The sequence below is a fragment of the Cebus imitator genome, unplaced genomic scaffold (genome assembly GCF_001604975.1).
Source record: "Cebus imitator isolate Cc_AM_T3 unplaced genomic scaffold, Cebus_imitator-1.0 Scaffold40, whole genome shotgun sequence".
NCBI lineage: Eukaryota > Metazoa > Chordata > Mammalia > Primates > Cebidae > Cebus > Cebus imitator.
In genome coordinates, this window is record NW_016107355.1 from 94,482 (window position 1) to 120,230 (window position 25,749).

General features: G+C 32.9%; 1 protein-coding gene across 2 annotated transcripts in view; it reads right to left on the minus strand.

Annotated features, from left to right (window-relative positions):
* The window catches only part of TLL1 (tolloid like 1), a 239,333-nt gene that overhangs the window by 42,917 nt on the left and 170,667 nt on the right, over positions 1 to 25,749 (minus strand). For both annotated transcript variants that reach the window (XM_017525955.2, XM_037737571.1), the window contains 4 exons: positions 17,758 to 17,953; positions 15,894 to 16,019; positions 12,701 to 12,861; positions 8,323 to 8,503 (listed from right to left, as the gene is read on the minus strand). In XM_017525955.2, the coding sequence (XP_017381444.1) occupies positions 8,323 to 8,503; positions 12,701 to 12,861; positions 15,894 to 16,019; positions 17,758 to 17,953 (664 nt within the window). The remainder of the gene's footprint in view (positions 1 to 8,322; positions 8,504 to 12,700; positions 12,862 to 15,893; positions 16,020 to 17,757; positions 17,954 to 25,749) is intronic.

Genomic DNA, 25,749 nt, shown 5'->3' on the forward strand with positions numbered 1-25,749 from the left:
AAAAGTATACTGTTTTTGCTTTTTTATCAAATCAATATTCATTCCAAGGGAAAAGGTTTAGGGAAGATATTTTTGTCAAATAATCTGATAGTAATTTTTAAATATGCATCTATTTTGTCACATTTGAAGATTGATTCCATGACACACATGCTTACAGGTGATATTAATGCATTGGCCATACTTGAATATTTTAAATAAACACAGGCAATCTCAGTTTTTAAAGAATATGTCATAATTAGTATATTTGTGATTTATGTGTTCTCCACCTATTCTTGACACTTCCATTATTCTTTCAAAACTTACTATGGAGACCAAGCAAAAAGCAAAACAAAAGTAGAAAAAACAAAATTATTCTGTGAAACAGCATCAAATACTGAAATGCAGAAAAAAATAACAGAAAATTAGATTTGTAAAATTAATTTTAGAGAAATTTAGTGTAATTTTAAACTGTTATTCCATTAATTGCATCAACAGTGAGAATCACAGTTTATGAATTATGAATGACTTATACAGAATAGGTAGACAGTAAACCATACTTCTTCATACCACCATGGTGTCAGCTGCCTGCATTTTCTGATTCAGATAGTTAAACAGTAAATTGCTTAAATTCATTTTTTTATTCTGACTTTCCAGAGGCTCTTTACCTTAAGAAGCTTCAGAAAAATGCTTCCTTATGAGTGAATGAATATATCTTTGTTAAATGGAAGGAACCAATTAAGAAAATGCTGGTGCCAGAATTATTCTGAAATAGACACACATTTCCTATGAAAATGTTTATATAACAGTGGTTTGGCACACTTAATATAAGACCTGATAGAGTGAAGCTTAGTTGTACCCTGGGTCAACCAAACCTTTGAGAATAGTTTAAAATTAGTTCACATTTTCAATTGGCTGATAAACAGATGAACTGCTCAGAGATGAACAGTGTGGAGGCAGACATGGCCTGAATCACCATTTTATTGGTATCTGTTTGGACTGCCATACATGAAAGATACAAAAATGCTAAAATACAAATGTGAACACAAGTGTTATTTAATAACACATGAATTATTGCTGTGAGTGTTAAAATTCTCAGTCATTTTATAAGAAAAATAATGTCAAAACATAAAATATCCCTAACATCCAAACTTCATTCTAGTGGAAGGATCAAGTCATTTGCTCATATATCAAAGTATCATTAGTTTCAAGATTTGTTAAAAATAAACTGACCTATAATAATAGTAACTAAGGAGGGATCAAATTAAAAATAAAAGCAATTGTATTTCAATGATTTTGTAGCCAACAATTAATACTCATTTTGTGCTCAAAAATAATAATAATAATTTCAAAATAATTTTGGGAGAAGAGAAAGCAGGTGAGGAGGAGGAAGAGGAAGAAGAAAAGAAAGAGGAGAAAGAAAAAGAAGGAAAACAAACAGAAGAAGAGTTGTTATTGTTATTTACATAGTCATTATTCTCTAAGTATCTGGTTTTTGTTTTGTTTTTTTTTTACTTTCCCAATTTTTCAGTTTCCTGCCTCATTTGCACATCTGGTATTGCATAACTTAATCAAGGTCGCATGAAAATGAAAACTTATCAGGCTGCTAAAATATATTTATGAGTTAGTCTAAATTTTAGCTAAAATTCAAAACTGAACTAATCAAAATAGTATCTAAAAGCAGCAGAGGAAAGTTATTATATCCTGAAAAGTAGCATGTAAAACTGTGGCTTCATGTGTCAAATAGTCATATGAAAACAGAAAATTTCAGGAAATCATTGGAATACTTAAGATTATTCAGTTGTTTTACATCATGAAGATTTAAAAATTTTGGTATTTTGCACTATATTTTGAAAAATATTTTAATTCATCTGCAGAGTAGTAAATACGGTGTGGTTGTTTTAAAACCACTTGTTTGAATAGGAGTTAATAGACTATTCTAATTAAAGAGAATGTAATTTTGGATTTCTTATGTTGATGAGAAATAGCAATTCCATAAAAGATAAATTCTGCAAATATATTGTAGATTTCTTATTTATGAAAGGTCATGGAACTTGGGAAAAAGCTATTTGCAAACATAATTAACTTCTGTTTTCACTTTCCATTTCTCCTCTTAGGACAAAAACTCTGTTTCGAAGAGCAGAAATCTGAGGAAAGAGAAAAGGAAGGAGGATAGAGAGACTTAAACATTTCTCATAATGCCTGCATAACACATTTAATAATTTAAAATTCTATCAATAATTTATTTGAAATTTTCTGGCATTTTCATACACTAGACACAAAATAAAGCAAAAGAGTTTTTCTTAGTGCTAGAAATAAATGTTTTATTGAGGAAAAATAAAAGCATTTATTTTCTGCAGATGGAAATTAGCCCCCTTCTTTGGAATGGACGTATCTGCTTTCCATTCCTTCATGTAAGATAAAGAAAAGGCCCATCATTAGGAAAAAGTGAAGGGGTATTCTTCCATCAGAGGCCTGCAGTGAACCTCTAAGACTATCAGAGGTCATCAGTCTAATAATACATACTGGATGGAACTGAAGTTGCAACCTGTATCAAGTTCTTGCAAGATTCAAAAATAAAAAGTTTCTCTTTGCAGAAAGCTTCCTTATCTGTAGGAAAAAGAAATCAATGGTCCATGCAACAGAACAGAAATATACAAGAGCGGGTATTCTCAAATTAAATGTTCAGGATCTGAAATAAATGGACACATGCACAGCACACACAGGTCCAACATAAAACTATCAAGTAAGTAATTACCTCCAAAAAACACTCATAAACACTAGGAGAGCTACAACTGAGACACTTTTCTTTTTTCATAAACATGCAAATATTTAAACTCCATTAATGTTGAAAACTTGGACGCAGGAGTCTAAATCTACAAAAAAGTTGTGGTTGTGTTACTGTTTGTAATTAATCACAGTAGCATTTAATGTTTTGTTAGAGTAATATCATGTCGAATTTCATCTACAGATATCAACAACCATTCCATGAGAGCAACGGTGGACAAGAAGAACACTTACAAACAAATATCGAGGCACAATGAAAGGAAGATAAGATGAGGAGCATGTCAGCTGAAATCACTTGATTTCAGAGCTAGAAAGACTGCAATGCACAAATTATTTTAAGTGAATCATCCATTTGTTACAGGCAGAAATGAGCTGGGATTCAGAAAACGAGTTTTAGTTCATTTCCGTCACTGAGCAAGACCCTGGGCTCATTGGCAATAGTTAGATCATATTCCTATTAGTTTTTTCCCTGAGGGAGACTGCTACTATTCCTCATATTTTCTGTTCTTAGAATTGAAGAGTCATAACTGAATCTTTTCATTAATACAGAGTTGCCTATAAAAGGCGCAATGCCTATGCTCAACTCTCATTGCCTAAAGTCATTGTTATAATATTCCCAAATTATAAATGCTATAATTAAAATTGTAAAAGCATGTCAAGTTCCCAAATGTGCTATTTTTTCAAGTATAAAGTCTGAATAATATTTCCTTTATGCTTAACTCATTTAAAGAAAAGAAACTCTTTTGAGTGGAATACTATTAGCTTTACTTCATCACTTAAAATTAAGTAAACTGCATCATGTATACCAATGCAGACTTGTACACTTGTGCTCAAATATATCATATAAAACTAAGTTTGGTTTTAATATCATATAAGCTAAATCATTATTGTTAATCTAGTAACAAATCTCATTTAGTCTGAGAAAATAACAACAATATATTATTGTTGGACTAGATATCTTCTAGAAAATGTCTATGCCACTATAGTGTGAATTACCTGAAAGGAAATGAATACACACATAATTCTATATAATGTCCAAATGGTCTTATATTGGCTTTCTAATTTTTTATTTGCTTTAATATTACTTCATTATATTGTTCTTTAAATATGCCCTGGAATAAGTGTAGCATATTACACTGATTTTTATAGAGTGGCTTATAAATTATTTTGCTATAAAATCCAATGACATTAATTTTTAAGCTATGGCATTTTTGTGACTCATTTATGATATTTAGTCAGAATTGATAGATGAGAGTTTCTTAATTTTATGAGCATGGATGTGACAGAAATCACTGATGTGAATTATTCTGCTAAAAAGTTCTTAGAGATATCCCTTGAATGTTCCTTCTTAAATCTAAAAAGGCGTTTGTTTTAAAAACCTAAGGCTATGTGCAAGAATAGCTAAAATCTGTTATACAATCATTTTATTAGACAATGGTATGTTGAAAATAATACTGTAAATATATTATTTCATGGTATGTTAAACCTTAAATATATTTGTCTTTTTCTTGATGTATCACTTAACTAAAAGAAAGCTAGAATTTTATTTTTAATAGCTTTCTTTTCCAAATATATGGAATCACTTATTAGCAAATACTACTTTTTACTAGTATTGAAAATTCTTAGAGGTTCTTAGACAAAGAATGTGGAAAAAATAGCTGAACTTGCTAAATTCCGTGTGTTAAAGTTTCATGAAGCCATAACTACTTCTGAAAGCTTTAGAACACTGGTTATAAACATAATCATTTAAGACTACGTGTCTATAAGCTATCTCTTGATTAATATATATAATATATTAACATCTTTGTTAGATTGCCTATAATTAAAATATTTGGAAATTTAATTCAATAGACTTGTATTAATATTAACTTGTATTAATATTTATTAACTAATGAAGACATAGGTGAATTTAAAAATTCCTTCACTTGCAAAGAAGGTCAAAGCCTATTAGACAGTGTTTGCAAACTAGAAATACTTTGGCTAATAGTAATAGGTGAAAATACAATAGGAGTTTTTTCTTCTAAATTTATTTTCATATTTAAATTAAAGAAAAACTCTGAGAAGAAAATGGAGAAAACCATAATGCGTCACGTTTCCACCCTAACCAAGCATTCTTGGTATTTTTATATGGCAATTTTCAGGTTTGTTCCAGCCTGCAGGCTTAGCTGTATAGATAGTGCATACACTGTTTTATGCCTAGATTTCCATTAATATTTTACCACATACAATATTTTGCACCATGGAATCATTGACCCATCTTTGTAGCACAGAAGGGTCCACAAAGTGCATTTGCCATAACTTATTTACAATTTATCTCTTGTCGCAATATAAGGTAGCTCCAAATTTCTGTTACTATCACATTACATTGAAATACTTCTTCCAGATTTTGAGATATTTCTTGATGAAAGAGTCCCACAAATGTGATTTCTGGGGAAAATGGAATAGTCGTTTTAACGACTTGATTTCTATGCTAAATTTCTTTCTAAAGAATATGTGACAATAAACCCAGTAACACACTTTATCAAAGCTCCCATAGTGAGTTTTAACATTTTAAAAAACTTCAATTTTGTTTGTGAGGTATATCTTTATAGTTTACATACTTACTTTCTAATAATGTATTACAGTGAATTACTTGGCTTTTGACATATGATTATATGTTATCACACTGAAAGCATTATTAGAACTCTAATATTTGCAATGTGAACAGACATCAATTAAAGTGAATAATCTTTTGTAAATTATGCCTTCATAAGATCATCATAACAAGGACATTTATTCACCTAAATTCTCATTTTCTGCCATTTCTAGATAATACAACAGCAATTTATTACAAACATGTTTTTAACCTTCTCTTTTCTGGAGCAAACATCTTTCCTGCTAATAGAAACTCCAGGAAATTAAGTGTGAAATAGATCTAGTCACTCATCCAGAACCACAGTATTTTAAATATTGATCTGACAAATAGCCAAGACTTTTCAATGATTCACAAAATGAACCCCAAAAATGTACACTTAATATTAATTGACTTAGATTTTCAAAACAATTACCTAATAAAGAAGTGAAAATTATATCTGCTATTGTTTTCCAGGTCATAAGAAAAAAAATTAATGCTATTTGCCAAGGTCATGATCAGTTCTTATAGTTAAGAGAATGGTCTTTGGACCAAGAGATACTATGTATAAATGATCTGTGACAGTGAGCCAATTACTTAACTCCTCAGCTGCCTCATCTCTCATATAAATATATATAAATATAACAATATAAGATGAAACTTTGGGGTTTAATTTCTCCATGAACTTCATTGTTCAGTTTAGTTAACTGTACTCCAGCAAACAATCTAGACTGGATTCTCTGAAAACCAAATATTGTCGTGTTAATTGATTTACATATCTATATATATATGTGCACTGATAAATAAAAGTATGGATGATTTTCTGAAATGACTGCATCAATGAATATGATTTATAGGAAATTAGCTGTTATTGGCTCAAGTACTACAAAGGTACTCAGTTATTTTACAAAGCGCAGTTCCACAGAGATAAAAGGTTAAAGACCATATATGCTCATGTGGTGGAGAACAGCATCTTCTGCACAAAGCTTCAGAGGTGTATTACAAAGAATTAAGGAAGCATATTTTATGTTTCATCAGTCCTGTTTCTAAGGACACGAATAATCTGTTTTTATGATTTGGAATTTTTTTTTCTGACCAAAAGTATCAGAAAGGGAATTTAAAATTTTCTGAGTAACTAAATTTAATCATACTTTGTAGTCAGTATTTGTAGCATGTTTCTTTTCTTTAAAAAAATTTAAAATTAAATATATGATGAAAGTAACATAAAAAGGATCCTGAATACTTTCTTTTTAAATATCATTTTAGATTAATGTGGTGCGCACGCAAGTTTGTTACTTGGGTATATTGCATAATGTTGGGGCTTGGGGCTTCCATGGAACCCATCACCCAAATAGTGAACACAGTACTCATTAGTAACTTTAATTATTATGACAAAATTCATTTATTTCATAATTTCAATTTTTAAAATAAACATTTAGATGGCTCTACGATAAGTGACCTTATCTCTACCTAACCACCGGATCACTTAAACCTGGTAAAATACATAATATTCTCACTCCTGTAATCCCAGCATTTTGGGAGGCCGAGGCGGGCGGATCAAGAAATCGAGACCATCCTGGCCAACATGGTGAAACCCAGTCTCTACTAAAAATACAAAAATTAGCTGGGCATGGTGGCGTGTGCCTGTAGTCCCAGCTACTTGGGAGACTGAAGCAGGAGAATTGCTTGAACCCGGGAGGTGGAGGTTGCAGTGAGCCGAGATCATGNAAAAAAAAAAAAAGAAAAACAATATTAATAAAATAGTGAAGTCTAAAAAATGTCTTATTTTCATTAAAGTATTAAACTGTACTTTGAATAGCATAAATTGTAAATTAATACCTGAGAAGCATTTATAAAATGTTATTTAATCTGGGAAAAAAGAAGGGAATAAGGACACAGGAGCCAAGGTCCATTGTATTCTAGAGACACTTTTCTGTATGACTTGGAACTCAATGAAGCTTGTGAACCATTAACTTCAATTACACTGAAAACCCCAAACAAAGGCTGGACATTGTAAATCTCATTAATTTTTAAACACATGAGGACCAGAATAAATGGCCTTTGAATTAACTCAATCCAAATTATCTAATATTAAAACATAATTGGAATTTGCTGCTTTAAATTGGTTGTTAGTTGCGAAGACAGAATAGATTGCTATACTAAGGCTTATTACAATTTTATCTACTTGGAAAGTTTCAAAATAATGTTTTTATAAAGCACAATTCTGATTGAGAAAAAATGAAAATTTCTTGGTTTTTGATATATTTCTATAAAGTCTGGGGAGTTTTATAAAATTTCAGCTCTTTATAAAGGAAATTTTGCTTTGAGTTGCTTAAACTAAATACTAAATTCCAAATACAAAAGTGCAAAGCATTAAATACAGTTGTCAATATATTATATTTAGTGAAATTATAATTTCCATATTTCTAGGTCTCTTACTGCAACCATTTCCATAATGATGAGGCAAAGCACAATTTTAATTAGCCTAGTAATAATGAAAATATATTAAAATAAGAAGAAATACATTGCAAAATAAAAAGAATATAAAAGTGTTGCTAAAATGAGACTACATTTTCCAAATACAAATAAAAAGTATTTTGAAAAATCTGCCCATTTGTTTTATCATTATTCTCATACACCTGTATAGAGTAAAGCCAATGTGTAAAAATATTACTATAATTATTTTGTATTATTTGCACTAGCCTTTATAATATTTGATTAGATTTTATATAAGATCTAATTGTTTGGAGGCAATATTACATCAGGGCCCCTATTATTAATATCCTAATTTTAAGTAAAAAATTAATAAACCTATGGAAAGTGGTAAGGCCTTTTTCTTACCTTCAAGTTGCATTTACAGAAAACTATGAAAAACAGATCACATACAATTTAATCCAATCCACATTGAAAATCTGTAATATAAACACACAACATGTGAATATTCATACCTGAGAAAAATTGTGCTTTGAAGCCCTTCTTGGATACAGTATTGTCAGACTTGAATTCAATTCTCATACTGTTGAATTGGGATGTGATCACTTCAGGCACTTCAGCACCACAGAATTTGCCATGCAATTTAGACTCAGAGGTAAGACCACTCCAGATCTCCACATAATCATATTTGCAAACCTAGAAAGAAACGCTGTTATCAGTTGCCAGACTTGTGAGTACAAGATGACTGACATTTATCTTAGAAAAATGTATCATGTTTTTCCCATTTTACTCTTATGGTAGTCTAACCGGAACTAACAGGTAAAGAAAAAAATCAGGCTGGACACGGTGGCTTAGGCCTGTAATCCTAGCACTTGGAGAGGCAGAGGCAGGCAAATCACTTCAGCTCAGGAGTTCAAGACCAGCCTGGGTAACATGGCAAAAACCTATCTCTACAAAAACTATAACAATTAGCCACGTGTGGTAGCTTGTGTCCATAGTCCTAGCTACTTGGGAAGCTGAGGTTGAGCCTGGCAGGTTGAGGCTGGTGTGAGCTGTGATCATGACACTGCACTTCAGCCTGGGCAATAGAGTGAGATTCTGTTTTTTGTTTTGTTTTATTTTCTTTTGTTTTGTTTTAAGAAAATGTATTCCACTATGAGGTAGAAGGCATGAAAGACAGATTCGAGAATTTTGCTCTGAATATCTTCAAGGTTTATACAAGTGTTGTTAAAATGAGACTACATTTTCCAAACACAAAGACTTATGCTATGGATATACACAAACACGCATATATTTGCATATGAAACATATGATATTTATATATTATATATATTTATATAAATATATGTATCAAATATTTTAACATGCATATATTTGTATGTGAAATATATGATATTTATATATTACATATATTTATATAAATATATGTATCATATATTTCATATACAAATATATGAATGTTTGTGTATATTCATAGCATAAATCTTTTTCAAAAAACACAAAAAGATAAAGAGAACCGAAATTAATATATTTTAAAATGATGGTGCTGATAGAAGAAGAGCAACAGTTGCTATCTTTTTTAAAACATATTTTAAATTTTCACTAGGAACTGTGAATATAATTGTCATGTGCTGTCTTATTTAATACTGACAACAATTACATGAAATTGGTACATTTAGCCTGTGAAACAACTACTAGCAAAAGAAATAGCCCTTCCCATTGTAGAGATGGGAAAACTGAAGTTCAGAAATTTTTATATAGCTTGTCCAAAATTATGCTCGTCATACGTGGCAATGTGGTGGTTAACAACATGGAGTTTGGCTTAGTCCAGTGCTGTTCCCCAGAAACACCATATTCTAAAGAGAACAGCACCATTGGTAACTCTAAAAGAGAAAGATGGATACTTGATGTATAATAAAAAGATTATTTGTCTGTTAAACTTATTGAAGGATTGATATTTCTTAATTTATTTTTGTTGCTGAGTGCTGTGAAGTTACTCTGTAGGATTGTTGCAGGACTGCAAACACTTAGGAACTCTATTCAGTGCAAAGGAGGTAGGAGTTTATACTAAAATAAGATAGCCTCATTCTGATTTATATGTAATCTACTAACACCACCAAAATGGAAGAAGCTAAATGAGTGCCAGGTATTTTTAAGCCATTTTATGGCCACTAACAGATGTTTCCATAATACACTTTTCTAAAGTTCCAGCAGGGCACATGTTCAAGAACACATCTTGCATGAATGACCTTATTACATAAATGTGTAATTAGCAAGGTTTAACAATGCATATGATTGAACCCTGGGGCATGATCTGTGCTTTGAAATGTCAACTCAAATTACTGGTTCTTGTGATATTAATTAGGTGATAAATAAGCAAAATGCTGCTAGGGAAAATGAAATAATTTTTCTACTAACTTTGTTACAATTACAATTTTTGTTTGGAGAGTTCCAACATAATATAAAAGAATGTTTCCAAGGCTGAACGGTTTGTCATTGACTTTCCTTTGGAATATCAACATAATGAAGAAAATAATGAAGCTTTAAGCTTAACCCACTATTCCGTAAGTCACGTTTTTGCTCAGGCCTTTTATTTTAAATAGCTAAGATGCCAAACCACAAAAATACAGAGACTTCTTAACAGTTTTTCTACACAGTAACACCATTATAAATTAAACAGGGATATGTTAACACAGCTTGTAAAGAGCCCTTCTATGAATGTTGACCATAACTATGAGAATAATGCTTTCAGAATACACCACCTCAGTTATATAAAACCATCTACCCTGCTTTCTCCTGAATGCAAACCTCTAGACTTCTTAAAAATATCTATCAATTAATGAATCAAAATGTCACACCCAACACACTCATAGCTTTAGGGAAAACTATGGGAGTAGATCTCATTCAACACTAAGTTCATATCAAATTGTAGAATTGGTGGGACATTCCCATTTCAAAAGTCGTAGCTTAAAAAAAAACCCTTCTAAAAATAATATAAAAATTATTTTCTTTATTTCACTGTTTCTCCAAATTTTAGTTAACAGAAAATTATATTTCATGTGGATAAAGTATGTTAAAAGGATAAACTGCAGCCTTTCTCATTAAAAACTTATGCATAATGTAAAAAGAAGCTCAAAAGGCCCACTGAGTTCCGAGATTCTACAAATCCTTGAAATATGTAAGTTCACCACATTTCAAACCTTAGTTTTCTTTACGGGGACACATCAGTCAGCTCCCACTTTTTACTTTAAAGCCACTAGTAAAAACCTAAAACTTCCTTGGTTACTACAAGCTAAATTAAGAGCGAAAAAAGTAATCAGAGGCCAAGCACGGTGGCTCATGCCTGTAATCCAGGCACTTTTGCAGGCTGAGGCGGGCAGATCACTTGAGGTCAGCAGTTCAAGACCAGCCTGGCCAACATGGTGAAGCCCCATCTCTATTAAAACACAAAAATTAGCCCAGTGTGGTGGTGTGCGCCTGTAATCCCAGCTACTTGGAAGGCTGAGGCAGGGATAATTGTTTGAACCTGGGAGATGGAGGATCACGCCACTGCACTCCAGCCTGGGCAAAGGAGCAAGACTCCATCTAAAAAAAAAAAAAGGAAAGAACGAAAAGTAGGCAGTAAAAAAAGGAAGAAGCAAAGATAAACACACAAAAGCAAAATTACGGCATAAAACCCACGAATATTGCTTCTGTTCTGTGGTATACATCAGAGACAAAAGTGTCCAACTGATAAACATCAAAGACAAAATAATTTTTGTGAGGTAATTTTATGGATGGATAAAATTATGTTCATTTAATAAACATCGAAAATGTTGTTCAGAGAAAGGATGCAAAGGAAGTTAAAAAAAGAAGAGAAAGTAAAGAAGATTACACAAAACCAATGTTTATAAGCTTTCCTCTGGAATTAAACCAGTGTTGACACAAAGGACATTCTTCTAAAAGTTCCCATTTCAGGCTTGACATTACATTTGAATTTGATGTGTGTGTGTATGCAGTAGCACACAGGAATTTTCAAATAAATGATGTCACTTGTTTAAATGTGGTCACCTGACAAAAACTGTACCTTTAGTAGAATAAGGTATAGCTTGTATTAAAAAAAAAAAAAAGATAACTTTAGCTAAATACATCTTTTGTTGAGGTTAGAAAATTAATCTTTTTTTATGAACCATGAGTGCATTTATAATGAAAGCTTCATATATAATGAAAATATGCCCATTTCCATAAGTAAAATATGCCAGGTTCTTCCAAATGATATTTTTATTAAGACTCAGCCAGAGGATTTTGGTTTATTTTTTCTAGAAACGTCTATGCGACATGAAGCTGACCCTAAATACTCCATAGTTCTTTAATAAATCAAGAAAATAGTAAATATTAAATACAGAAAATAAAAACTTCCTCTAGGTAATTTTCAATCTTCCAGAAACAGTCTAAACTAAACCATCATCCAATGCCAACAAAATTCATAAGCAGTTGCAGAAATGAGCAGTAGGACAAAGAAAGAATACAATGTCTATCCTATTTTACTACATTCTTCTTTCTTTCTTTTTTTTATTTTTTATTTTTGAGACAGAGTCTTGCTCTGTTGCCAGGCGTCAGGCTGGAGTGCAGTGGCCAATCTCAGCTCACTGCAACCTCCGCCTCCCAGGTTCAAGCAATTCTCCTGCCTCAGCCTCCGGAGTAGCTGGGATCACAGGTACGCGCCACCATGCCCGGCTAATTTTTTTTTTTTTTTAGTAGAGACAGGGTTTCACCATGACCTCAATCTTGACCTCATGATCGGCTCGCCTCTGCCTCCCAAAGTGCTGGGATTACAGTCGTGAGCCACCGTGCCCGGCCGCCTAAAGGGAGTTTCAAAACATGATTTAAAAATTATAGTTATTGCTTACTTACCTCATTGCCTTCCAATTCAAAAAACTCAAACTTCACAGAAATTCTGTATTGGGTTGGTGCAATCACTTGCCACACACAGTTTTTATTAGGAGGGTACTCCTTCGGCCAGCCTGGGGTGGTTATGGTGCCGTTAAGTTTGGTAAGAAGTCCCCCACAAGCAGCTAGAAGAAAAGAAAAGTAAAAGATGAATTCTCTCCATAAAGTCACTTATTTCTTAGCACCTGTCCATTAATTAAGATCCAAATATCTCAGCTCTAAATTTCAACCATCTTCTGGGTTTCAAAATCCAGAAATGGCAGTCTCTGTACCTTGGTCTTTATACAACTATTGTAGTCATTAAGTCTCGTTTTAAAAGTGTTATTTTGTAGCTTAGGAGCCAAGAATTTTACCGCTGTACTACATTTTAGTCACTTTAAAGTAGGGTGAGCAATTTAAATAAATGAAAAAGCCTGGGTCTCAGTTTTCTTATCTTTTAATTAGGTCTAATAATATATTGTAGTGTCTTGGCCACTACTGAATTAAGAAAAAAACAATATTTTTTTGTCAAAATTCAGAAGGATGTTCAGAGATTTAAGGAAAAGATATATGTAAAGCACAGTATAGGCTGATGTAATAAAACCAAGTCAATTGTTCATTTCCTCAAACTTCTTTCCAAGACAAGTAACTCTATATTACCTGAGCTAGCAGACAATTAAATTATGGTAAATAGAACATATTTGTTATTTCAAAAGCCCCATTTAAATACGGATTTTCTCTTCAAATATATCTATGATTATCTGTTTTTAAAAGGTTCTATTTAAATTTCCCCGCTTCCTTATCAACAGTATAATTAGCAAAATCATGGTATCCAAAAGCAAGTTGAGTGAAAAGAACATACATTGTATACAATTTGTAACTAATTCTTAAGGACTCAAGAGTTCCCTAAAATAACTGGTCCCTTTTTTGTCTTTGTGCACCTGTGTGTATGTGTGTGTGCACAAAGACATACAGACATATACATATATGCTATATTTATGAGTATAGCATAAACACAAAGACATATGCATATATTCCATAATATTTATGAATATATACAAATACTACCTGTGCATTCACTTTTACCACTTTCTTGGTAAAGTACTATAATTATTTCTAATAATACACAGAAACAGTAGTCTTGTTTTTTTTTATTGTCTCATATAAAACGTCCTCTTTTAAAAATATACCACTTCAGGCCGAGCACGGTGGCTCACGTCTATAACCCCAGCACTTTGGGAGGCCGAGGCAGGTGGATCACGAGGTCAAGAGATTGAGACCGTCCTTGCCAACATGGTGAAATCTCGTCTCTACAAAAAATACAAAAATTAGCTGGGCATGGTGGCACATGCCTGTAGTCCCAGCTACTCGGGAGGCTGAGGCAAGAGAATTGCTTGAACCCAGGAGACGGAGGTTGCGATGAGCCGAGAATGCGCCACTGAACTCCAGCCTGGGTAACGAGTGAAAATCGGTCTCAAAAAAAAAAAGTTAAAAATATACCACTTCATCACTAGGACTTTTTAATTCTAGTAAAGGGGAAGATAAGTAGTTTAGTAGGTGGTATGGAGACTTCTGGAAGCCAAAAAACTTTTAAGAAAAAACAGGGGGTCTCTTATTTTTGCTAAATAGGTCAGCAGGGGTGTGTGCATTAAGCAAATAATTATTTCCCTTTTGCCACTTATTATATCCTCTATTATAGGTACAGTAGAGAACAGGTGCTCATTTTCAGAGGACTAACATTTTGGTGGGAGATACCAACAGTAAACCAATAAATACATAAATATAAATAACGGTAAACTGCTACACATTCTATGAAGATGAATTTTGCAGAAATTTTAAAAGAGGAATAAAGGAGGAATAGGCTCGAGGAAAAAAGGTCTTCCAATTCATTCTGCTGTAATAGAGGTATGGGTGCTGTAATAAGATAGAGGCAGGGAAAATAAAAATGAGTGAACTTTAAAATCTGAAGGAAGAGATAATAGGCAATGGTAACAAAACATTGTACAAGAAACGTCATCTTAGAATGTAAAGAGGAAATGCAGATCACCGTGACAAAACTGTCTTTAAAAATCAATCATTTATTCATAAAACACATATTGATCTCCTGCTTTATGTCTGACTGTGCTAGATGTTACAGATACAAAGATGACTCTGACTCAAGACTTCTCATTTTAATAAGGGAGACATATCCATAGACTATGCTAAGAAGAAGATAAAACAAATGGTGGATGGACAGATGAATAGATGGAGAAATGGAAGGATGAATAGATAGACAGATGGATAAAGATCTAGATCTACATAGAGACAGAAATAGATCTAGATATATTAACATACAGAGAGGTCTGATATGACAGATGGATGAATGAATGATGGTAGGATGGATAGATAAATAAAAATCTAGATCAAGACAGAGATAGTTATAGATATATTAATATATACAAACACAATGGCCTGTGGATGGATGGATGGATGAATGGAAGGATGGATATAAATCTAGGTCTAGATGTAGATCTAGGCATTGATGAATCTAGATAGAAACAGATATAGATAAATTTATTTATATATGCGTTTTTGTATGAAATGGTTTGGCTATGTCTCCACCCAAATCTCATCTTGAATTGCAGCTCCCATAATTCTCACATGTCATGGGAGGGACCAGGGAGGAGCTACCTGAATCACTGGGTAGGTCTTTTCCATGCTGTTCTCATGGTAATGAGAAAGTCTTAAGAGATCTGATGGTTTTATAAAGGGGAGTTCCCATGCACACACTCTCTGGCCCGCCGCCATATAGGACGCACCCTTACTCTTCCTTAGTCTTTTCCATGATTGTAAGGCCTCCTCAGCTATGTGGAACTGTGATCCTATTAAACCTCTCTCCAATATAAATTACCAAATCTTATGTATGTCTTTATTAGCATAATAAATATGCTAATATGTCTGTATAAGCAGCATGAGGATGGACTAATATGGTAATCAAAGGAGGAAAGGGCTGACTCCATAACATGAACCCAGGTAAGGTTTCACGTCAGCTGTGACTATGAATTGTGTCTTACTAATTGAGAAAAGAGGTCGCTATAGGAAAAAGGGAAGGAAACGGGAAGACAGAGAGAGAATGAGAATGTAAGAAAGAAATAAAAAGCTGTGGAGGGTGGAGGTCCAGAAAGGAGTGCAGCCATACCTTCACAGCTCCTCCTGTCAGGGCCCAGCTCATAGCCGGGCTCACAGGTGCACTGGTAACTGCCCAGGGTATTCAGACATCGCTGCTCGCAGCCTCCACGGTCAGGTTTGGCACACTCATCTTCCTCTATGAAAATGGCCATAGTCACAGAACAACTATACATATACAAACATACATATGTATATGTATACCTATATACATATATATATGGGTATAAATATTTCTAAAAAACTACCACACTTAATGGTTCCAAATGAAATGGAAACAATTCATTGCTTCCATCAACAAAGGAGCAGGAACAACACATAAACCCCTGATGGATAATGTACAAAAAATTCATGTTTCTGCCACCTAAACATTGTCAAATAACCCAGAGAAGTCCTAGATAACTACAGCTGGGACAACTGAAGATCACCTTATTTCAGATACAGTGTGCGTTTTTCTGAATTTGAAGTCAAATGAGGATAATGAAGCCTAGACTTTTTTTCAGAATGAAATTTAAAAACTTACTGAGAAGCATAGCTTTGGCAACACTGATTTTACATTATAGCTTGATAGATATATCTGCAAAAATACTTTAAAGAAATATCATTATTAAGAAATAGACTGTACTGAATATAAATTTAAAAGATATAAAACTTAGAAATTGACTGGATCTCTTTAAATCTAAAATATTGTGTTTCTTATATAGACATTTTGCTCCAGAAAATATGATAACCCCATATTTTAATATACGTACTGTATAATTGTATATTGAAACACAAAATATACATAAAGTATATATATAATATATACTATTTTAAAAAATGTATATGACAGAATACTCCATAATTACACAAATAGTAAACATTCTCTGAAGAAATTATGCACCAGTGAGACATTTTTAATAAGTAAATATATGAATATCACATGAAAGAAGCTTGATAGCATATTTTTCTATGAAATATATAACTACAGAAAATTTCAAACATATAAATGGAGATTTTAATGAATTCTTTTAATACCTGTAGTAAAAGTACCAAGTTTTCTTATCTTTCAATTCATATGATGAATAAAATAGCTCCCAGGGAAAATCCATTATACTGTTCTTCTTTAAATTATGGCAATATTTACATATCCATAACTCTAAGTACTGCCATATACAATTGAATCACTTATGCTATCCTATGTCATTTATCATATAAAAATCAATATGGAGGAAAATTTTGTTTTCTCTTCCCATAGAAAAATTGTATTCTACAGTGACACACAACGTGTCTGTTAATTTCCTAAATGCACATGTGGTGTTAACATTTTCACTAAAGTATTTGCTTTCTTTCCAACTCACAATACAAGCCAAATATGGGACATAAGAATAAACTGAAATGCAGTTATGCAATTCAAAATCAAAGCTGATCAGAGATAATCATTTGTCAAAAAGACGTTTTAGATATCAGAATATTCTGCAAGGAGGCCATATTATTTCCAATGTTGGGGAACACTAGTCTGAAAGAAAGTAATGCTGACGCCTGGAAACAAATAGATAAACTTCATGTCAGTAACCTTCTTCTGTTCATGAATTCTTGGTTGGTTATTTGAATTGTAAATATTGTCTTTCTGTCTGTATAACCCTTCCTAGAACTTGCTGTTTTGACTATTTCATAAAAAACAGATGGTTGAATGTCCTAATGGAGTTCCTACCCTGTGCTACAATTCTAAACTCTAGTATTTTATTAATAACCATTTCTATCAAAACTCTCCAAAATATCCTTATTCATACTCAACTTTAAATCCAACTTTCTCTAGTTCTCCCCTAACTGAAAGCTAAACACCACATTTATCCTTGATAAAGAAAATCTCACATTTGAAAATTATTTCAAATTACCTTTAAAAAAGTTAGCAGCAAACCCTGCTTTGTTCACAGTTCCATCCGAAAAAAACTTCATCCACAAAGTATTGGAGGTAGATCTTATATCTTCAGGTTTCTCATGACCACAGAAACGCCCTATCAATGGGCTATTTTCACTGGTTCCATCTCTAACTTCCAGATGGTCATAAACACAGTTGTCATGTTTTTCAATCTACAACAGCAAAAATATGTGAACATATATGCTTATAAATACATCAGTTTCTAAAGGAGAATAGATGTCTTCTCAGACCCATACTTCTGATTTGTTAATTATAAAAAGTTATTTGTATCAAATGAGTGTACTTGAGTGTTTCTCATGAGTGTACACAGTAATAGCCATGAACATAGAACGTTATTCTAGTAGACAGGGAAGGACAAAAAATAACTATGAAACAGTACATCCCCATGAGTCAGGGTCAACAGAAATTAATTGTCCTTTAAAACAAAATTAAACTACAAGTAGTAATTCCTCATTAAATAGAGCTGAAAAAAATCCAAAATTAAAAATTAACACTAAAAATCTGGATCTGATATGCTGCTACAAGTAATATATAATTTGTTCTGAATCATAGTTATAACAATTGCTCCATAGTCCTTCAATAAAATCATGATTTTATTCATAGAAAATTTGGATTCAAATTCTCTGAACAAATGTAGCACTATTTTTTGTTATGAATTTCTTTTTGAAAGGAAAATCTGATAATATGGTATTACTATTCTTCCTTAGCCTACTGAATTCTTTCTCCATAATTACACTGGCTGTGTAAAGACTACTATATAGTAGAATTAGCAATGGTTTTCTCTTTCCCAAGGAAATATGGCCTTATTTAATGAGGCTTTTTACCTCAACACACTGCTCTCAGCCCAGATAATCAGAGGAAATGCAATCTCTTTCCTTAACAGCTGAATGCAAATATTAGGTCAGACTATTGGCCTATGACACTTTATGGGGAACTATATGTTCATGGACTTATGTTTCAGCCCTGAGCTTCTAAAAACAAACAAACAAATATCAAAATATATAAATGGTTTTAAAAATTGTAAGACATTTTTAAATACAATTCTTGCCTTTCACCTTTTCACAAAAGTTGACCGCTACAACTAAAGTCTTAATAGAGTCAATTGCTTATTAGATATTTCAAACTAGACGGCAAAGATATCTACAATTAGAACACCATGGAAAGTATCAAATGTTATCAATTATCACTGAACATACAATTTGTTAATTTACGGAACTCTGTTACTAGTGTTAAGGAATACATAGAATGTCATGGAATGTCCGTAGAACTACAACATGAATGCATGAAACTGCTGGTATAGTTGGTGGAAAAATCTGTTTTCTGCCTTATCAATACATTAACAATAATAGTCTTCAAATTAGGTAGCATAAAGACAAACCAAAAAAAAAAATACATTTTGAAGCACAGATTTAGTTCAAAATAGGTACTACATTTGCTGTTTTCTAGCCACAAAATGTATTTATCCATTTCTTCAACAGATATTCAGTGTTTTCTCTCCACTAGGCTCTCTACCTGCTTGGTATGCATCATTCAGAAAAATAGCAAATAACCTTGTCCTCCTGATGCTTGCATTCTACCGATGAGTAGCCAGAGAAGGAACAATAAACAAAATAAATAATTAAATCATAAAATGTTAGAAAGTCATCAATTCAATGGAAAAATAGAAAGTGTAGCAAGATAAGAAGTATGAGAAGATGTCTATGGCCTTCCCACCCAGAAGGTTCCTGATATGGTCTGATCTCAGAAACCAATTAAGAATATTCCTGGTTAGTATCTGGATGATAGAAGTATGAGAATTTGGGTGGGGGAGAGAAAGCTGTAATTTTAAGGTAGATGCTCACTGGGTACGTTTCGTAAATCTGTATTTTTCCTAAAAATAAATTATTTTGTGTGTGTGCAATTATGGGAATAAATGGAAAATACTTATATAAAGAATATCTAATTTTGGCCAGGCGCGGTGGCTCACACCTGTAATCCCAGCACTTTAGGAGGCCAAGGCTGGTGGATCACAAGGTCAATAGATCAAGGCCATCCTTGCCAACATGGTGAAACCCCGTCTCTACTAAAATACAAAAAAAATTAGCTGGGCGTGGTGGCGTGCACCTGTAGTCCCAGATACTCAGGAGGCTGAGGCAGGAGAATTGCTTGAAACTGGGAGGCGGTGGCTAGATTGCACCACTTCACTCCAGCCTGGCACCTGGCGATGGGACGAAACTCTTGTCTCAAAAAAAAAAAAAAAGAATATCTAATTTTAAAAGCACATTTTGAAAACCGTAACTCAGTCACCAGAGATGACAAGCCTAATTTGAACAAATACATATAGATATATATATTTGATAAGAGATTTTATATATAATATACATTATATACATATTACATATATATAAAACCTCTTATCTCAGTTTTTAATGGAATCCCCTCAAAATGAGGGTTCTCTATAAATATTAGAACATTCCTGGATGGCCAAAGGCTGTTTTTGGTCAAGGGGGCAATACAGATAATAATATCTCAGATTTCAAGGCATAAGATTTGATAACAGAATGAACGACAAAACTGTAGAGAAAATAACCAAAGTTCTTGGCAAACCTATCTATCCTCCCCTTCTTAAATGAGCACAGAATGAATTAATTCTGACTCGCAAATCATATTGGAAGAGGGGGAAAAAGAATGAGATAGAAAACAGCAAGAAATGAGAATAAGCAATGAAGAAAGCAACATCTTGTAATAAAAGGTCCATTAACAAAAATAATATTACATTGCTTCATATTAGAAACTAGAGTAAAAATTAAAAAGGTTAATTAAAAGAGTTTTAATTTTAAGATTATTATTTTAAAAAAATTGTGGTACTAACAAGGAGGAAAACAACATAGGTCCTACTGAAAATGAAACTCAAAATTTTAGATTTCTTCAATGATTAAAAAGAAATAGAATAATTTATATTGCCTAGTCTTTAAAACTCACTCTATTCCTTTAACAGATATACAACCATTCACTTTAAATTTTAATATACAGTGTATTCACTGGTTACTTAGTAAAAATTGGCATTTTTAATATTTTATATGATACACAAAGAGTAAATATTTCACAGGTAAAAACTAATTATAGGGTTAAATTCACTAGTACATATTTATGCATTACATATTATTTGCATATTAAATAAGTATCTGGTATTTAGGGTAGCAATATTCTCACATAGTGAATGCCACAGGTGTTGAGTTGCCTAGAAAATAATATGTGCCTCATATATATGAATTGATATTTGGAAATATATTAGCTCTTTACAACAAAAATTCTAGATATCTCAACAAATACCTAAATTGTCTTCAGTTACTTATTTTTCCAGTTTAATCCTAAATGCAAGGCTTGCACAATAAATTTGCTCCATTAGTATTAATTATGATTATACTTCATTAGCTACATCAACACCTGAGTGATAACAATGAGAACGAATGAATGTTTTAGTTACTTTATTTGTGTCATTTGTGCACAAATTTCTTGAGCTACAAATTTCTTGTGCTCATTTTCTTGAGCTGTATCAAATTACTTCATCAATTAATATAAGGAATGGATAGAAATAAATATGGTTGAAACTAAAATGTGAATCAAGTTCATTGATGCTATGACAGTAACTTTAAGCTTCATCAGAAAAAGAACAAAGACCATGGTTTACAGAAAGAAAGAAAGGAACAAGGAAGGAAGGGGAGGGGAACGGAAGGGAGGGAAGGAGGGAGGGAAAAGTAAAAAAGAAAAAAACAAAAAGAGAAAGAAAGAGCAGTTTCTCTTTGAGTTAAAGCATGGACACTTCAGATAACTGGGAGCTGAACTCAATGTCATGTATAATTACACGCATAATAAACACATAATAAATAAAGATGACGCTGATTTATTATACACTTAAGTAATCAGAGCATAAACTATGTACTAATATGGCATGTTTATCATAATGTAAACAGATCTAATATGTTCATAGAGAATATAGGGAAAGTGATAGTAAGCTCTGAACATTTCTCAGAAAATCAGTAAATAAATGATATTAGAAGTAGATCCAAACACACAAAGAAGGAACAACATGTACAAAGACTAGCCAGAAGGGATTCATATTACATTTCACTACTAAGTGAGAGCTTGTATCTTTAATGCAGAATGAAGAGGAACCATAGATAAAGTGAGTGATTTCTATTTAGCAAGAATTAAAATGAGTTTAACCAAAAGGGGTCAACTTCTCATTCTAAACCTGCCAACCTGTATGTACAGAGTTTAGTGGTCAGTACATGGGGGTGAGCTCTGACACTGAAGGAAAACCAGCCCTGGAGGTAGGGGTCAGACCCAGACTTGGGACCCACTCACATGCTTGCCTTCATTTGATAAGCAAATTTCCAAATCAGTATACCATTGCACAAGCATCTACTACAGTATCTAGTCATTTATAAAAAGTTCTGAAAACTTAGAAATTTATAGATAATAATTTTTAGGAAAAGGTATCCCATGCTCCCTGAAAAATTAAAAATAGAATTACTATATGATCTAGCAATACCACTTCTGGGTAAATACCCAAAAGAATTGAAAGCATAGTCTTGTAGAGATATTTGCACACTTAGTTCATAGCAGCACTTTCACAACAGCCAAAAGGTGGAAGCAATCCATGGGTTCATTGATAGATGAAAGGGTAAATAAAATGTGGTATCGCATACAATGGAATATTATTCCACCTTAAAAAGGAAGGTAATTTAATATATGCTACAACATGGATGAACCTTGAAGACATTATGTTAAGTGAAATAAGCCAGTTACAAAACGATAAATATTGCAGGACTCCAGTATTTATATGAGGTACCTAAAGCTCTCTAATTCATAGAGACAGAAAGAATGGAGGTTGCCATAAGGAATTAGGTGAGAAAGGAAAAAATTAGGGTGTTTTTGTGTGATGGAGATAGTTTCCTCTTTGCAAGATGAAGAGTTATGAAAATTGCTTGAATAACAATTCAAATGCACTTAACAATACTGAACTGTACACTTAACAATTGGTTAAGATGGTAAATTTTATGTTACAAATATTTTATTATAATCACATATAGATCTCATGACTGTTACAATGTAGTTTTTAAACATAGTTAATGTAATCAGATCTGACTAATGCAATCAAAATGATGCAACTTGTATAGATAATATTATTTTAAATGACATAAACTTGGAGCAATGGTAAAACTGTTTTATGCTTTTGGGGAAATGTTAAAATAAAACTCTGATTAATAAAAACTGCAAATGAACATTTATCATTAAAAATTAAAATTAATTTTTATAATGAGAAAAATGCAGTAAAGTCTAGGAAATAATGGTATAAACAAAAGGAACACTAAATAAAAAGTTGATTTAGATAAATTCTATCATTTATTTAATAATGTTTATTAGCAGTAATATTTATATTAAGTTGACATAACACATAAATAATTATAGCTCAAAATAGTTCAAACATGTTAAAAGAACATCGTAGGTCTTGCTTAGGTTTATTTTCATGTGAATGGTTTATTTAACTGCTGCCACTTCATTTTTGTCTTCATGATACAAGTATTTTTTGATTACTCATGAATTTAATAATTTTATTGAAAACATGCTATGGCCAAATAATATTCACTTGACAGTATGTGAACAGTTGTGAATTAAACAGACATGACTCTGACTGACTGACACATAATGATTAAACAATAAAAACATATGAGAGAAGACAGTTATGAAAGGGAAGAATTGAATGCCGCAATATTATATAAATAGAATACTGATGCTTCTCTTTACTACTAGACCTGGTGACATAAATGTACAGACCCAGGACTTGGTTTCAATCAGAGTGCTACAGTTGTGTAAAGTTGGGCAAGTTTATTGACACTAACAAGTGCTAATCTTTCGGATACTATGATAGCCTAGATCATAATTCATGAAGAGCTACATAACTCTTCTGTTTTGTAGTCATTATCAAAATATATTCTTAGCTAAGCTCCCAAAAATAGTACATGGCAAGCAGGAAATCCTTAACTAATTAAAACTTCCTTATCTCTGCTTTTTAGTTAATTCACAAAGACTAGTTTACTTATCATAAATTAATAAAAAAATATTTAAAGGATTTAAAGAATTAGTTTTACACAAGCAATCTGCCAAGTACCAAGATAAAAACCTATGTACATAATTTAGAATGTTTCAGCTTGCAGTTGTGATGGTTAAGGATACTAATCAGCTCTGGTTTTCATAAGGAACATAGCACCAAATCAGAATGTGTAGTAATGTTGACAAGTACCTCAAACTTAATATCACTTGAACTAATGTATGTGGGAATTTCAATTTAAACAAAAGTAAGCTCCAAGTTTATTTCACTTCTTTTTTGCTTTGTTGACATCCCTTGGAAGTTGTTACTGTAAACATTTCCAGTCTTCCAAACTTTTTCTCTTTTGTATTTCTGCTTACTGAAAGTTCTCAAATAAAGTGTTAGTACTAGAAGCTTCTTTACAAATGACGCTGCTGCTAAATAGAGAACGAGCTTTCCAAATTACTTTCAGAGGGGATCTTTATTCATATACAAACTCACTTCAGTAGATTGGTCTTAAGAAACAATGTATCCAATAACTCTCAGAGGAGAGAAAGCTTCCTGTCTTAGTCCATTCCAGATGCTATGAGGAAATATCATAGATTGGGTGGCTTACAAACAACTGAAATTTATTTCTCATAGTTTTCAGGGTTGGAAGTTCAAGGTTAAGGCACTAGCAGATTCCGTGTCTGGTGAGGGCCCTCTTCAGAGGTGGTGCCTTTTCATTTTGCCCTCACATAGTAGAAGCTCCATAGGCTTCTTTTATTTTATTATTTATTTATTTATTTATTTATTTATTTATTTATTTATTTTGGAGACAGCGTTTCACTCTTGTTGCCCAGACTGGAGTACAATGGCACAAACTCAGGTCACTGCAACCTCTGCCTCCCAGATTCAAGTGATTCTCCAGCCTCAGCCCCCCGAGTAGTTGGGATTACAGGCATGCACCACCACACCCAACTAATTTTGTGTTTTTAGTAGAGACGGGATTTCACCATGCTGTTGGCCAGGCTGGTCTTGAACTCCTGATCTCAGGTGATCCACCCAACATGGCCTCTCAAAGTTCTGGGATTACAGGCATGCACCACCATGCCTGGCCCCTAGGTCTCTTTTATAGGAGCACTGATTCCATCCATAAGGGCTCCACTCTCATTACTGATCATTTCCCAAAGACCCCACACTAATACCATCACCTTTGGAATTAGTGTTTAACCATATAAAGTTTGGGTAGACACAAACATCCAGACAACAGCACTTCCCAAGTGGTATAATTATAGAAGCATCAAGATTCTATTACCCGACAAATAATGTTCCTTCCTGCTCAAAGATTCCTGGAATTCATTGGCAAAGGTGTGTAGACTTTATTTCTGCACTTTCATCAAAATGCAAATGGCACTGGCAAAGGTAAAGCCGTGGCATAAATTCACATAGAAGCATGAATGATGACTAAGAGGTTCTTTAGTTTTTAGAGCAGTTCTTTAGGGTAGTCTTTAGCTAAAAAGTTTTTTGAAGTAGATTTCAACAGCAAGTTTTTCTTAACGGTCTTTATACCTAAAGAGGAATACAGTAACATAAAGCATAATAAACAAGGCGGGGCACAATGGCTCAGCCTGTAATCCCAGCACTTTGGGAGGCTGAGGTGGGTGGATCATGAGGTCAGAATATAGAGACCATCCTAGCTAACACAGTGAAACCCTGTCTCTACCAAAAGTACAAAAATTTAGCCAGGCACAGTGGCATGCACTTGTAGTCCCAGCTACTCAGGAGGCTAAGGCAGGAGAATCGCTTCAACCTGGAAGGCAGAGCTTACAGTGAGCCAAGATGGCGCCACTGTACTCCAGCCTGGGCAACAGAACAAGATGCCATCTCAAAAAA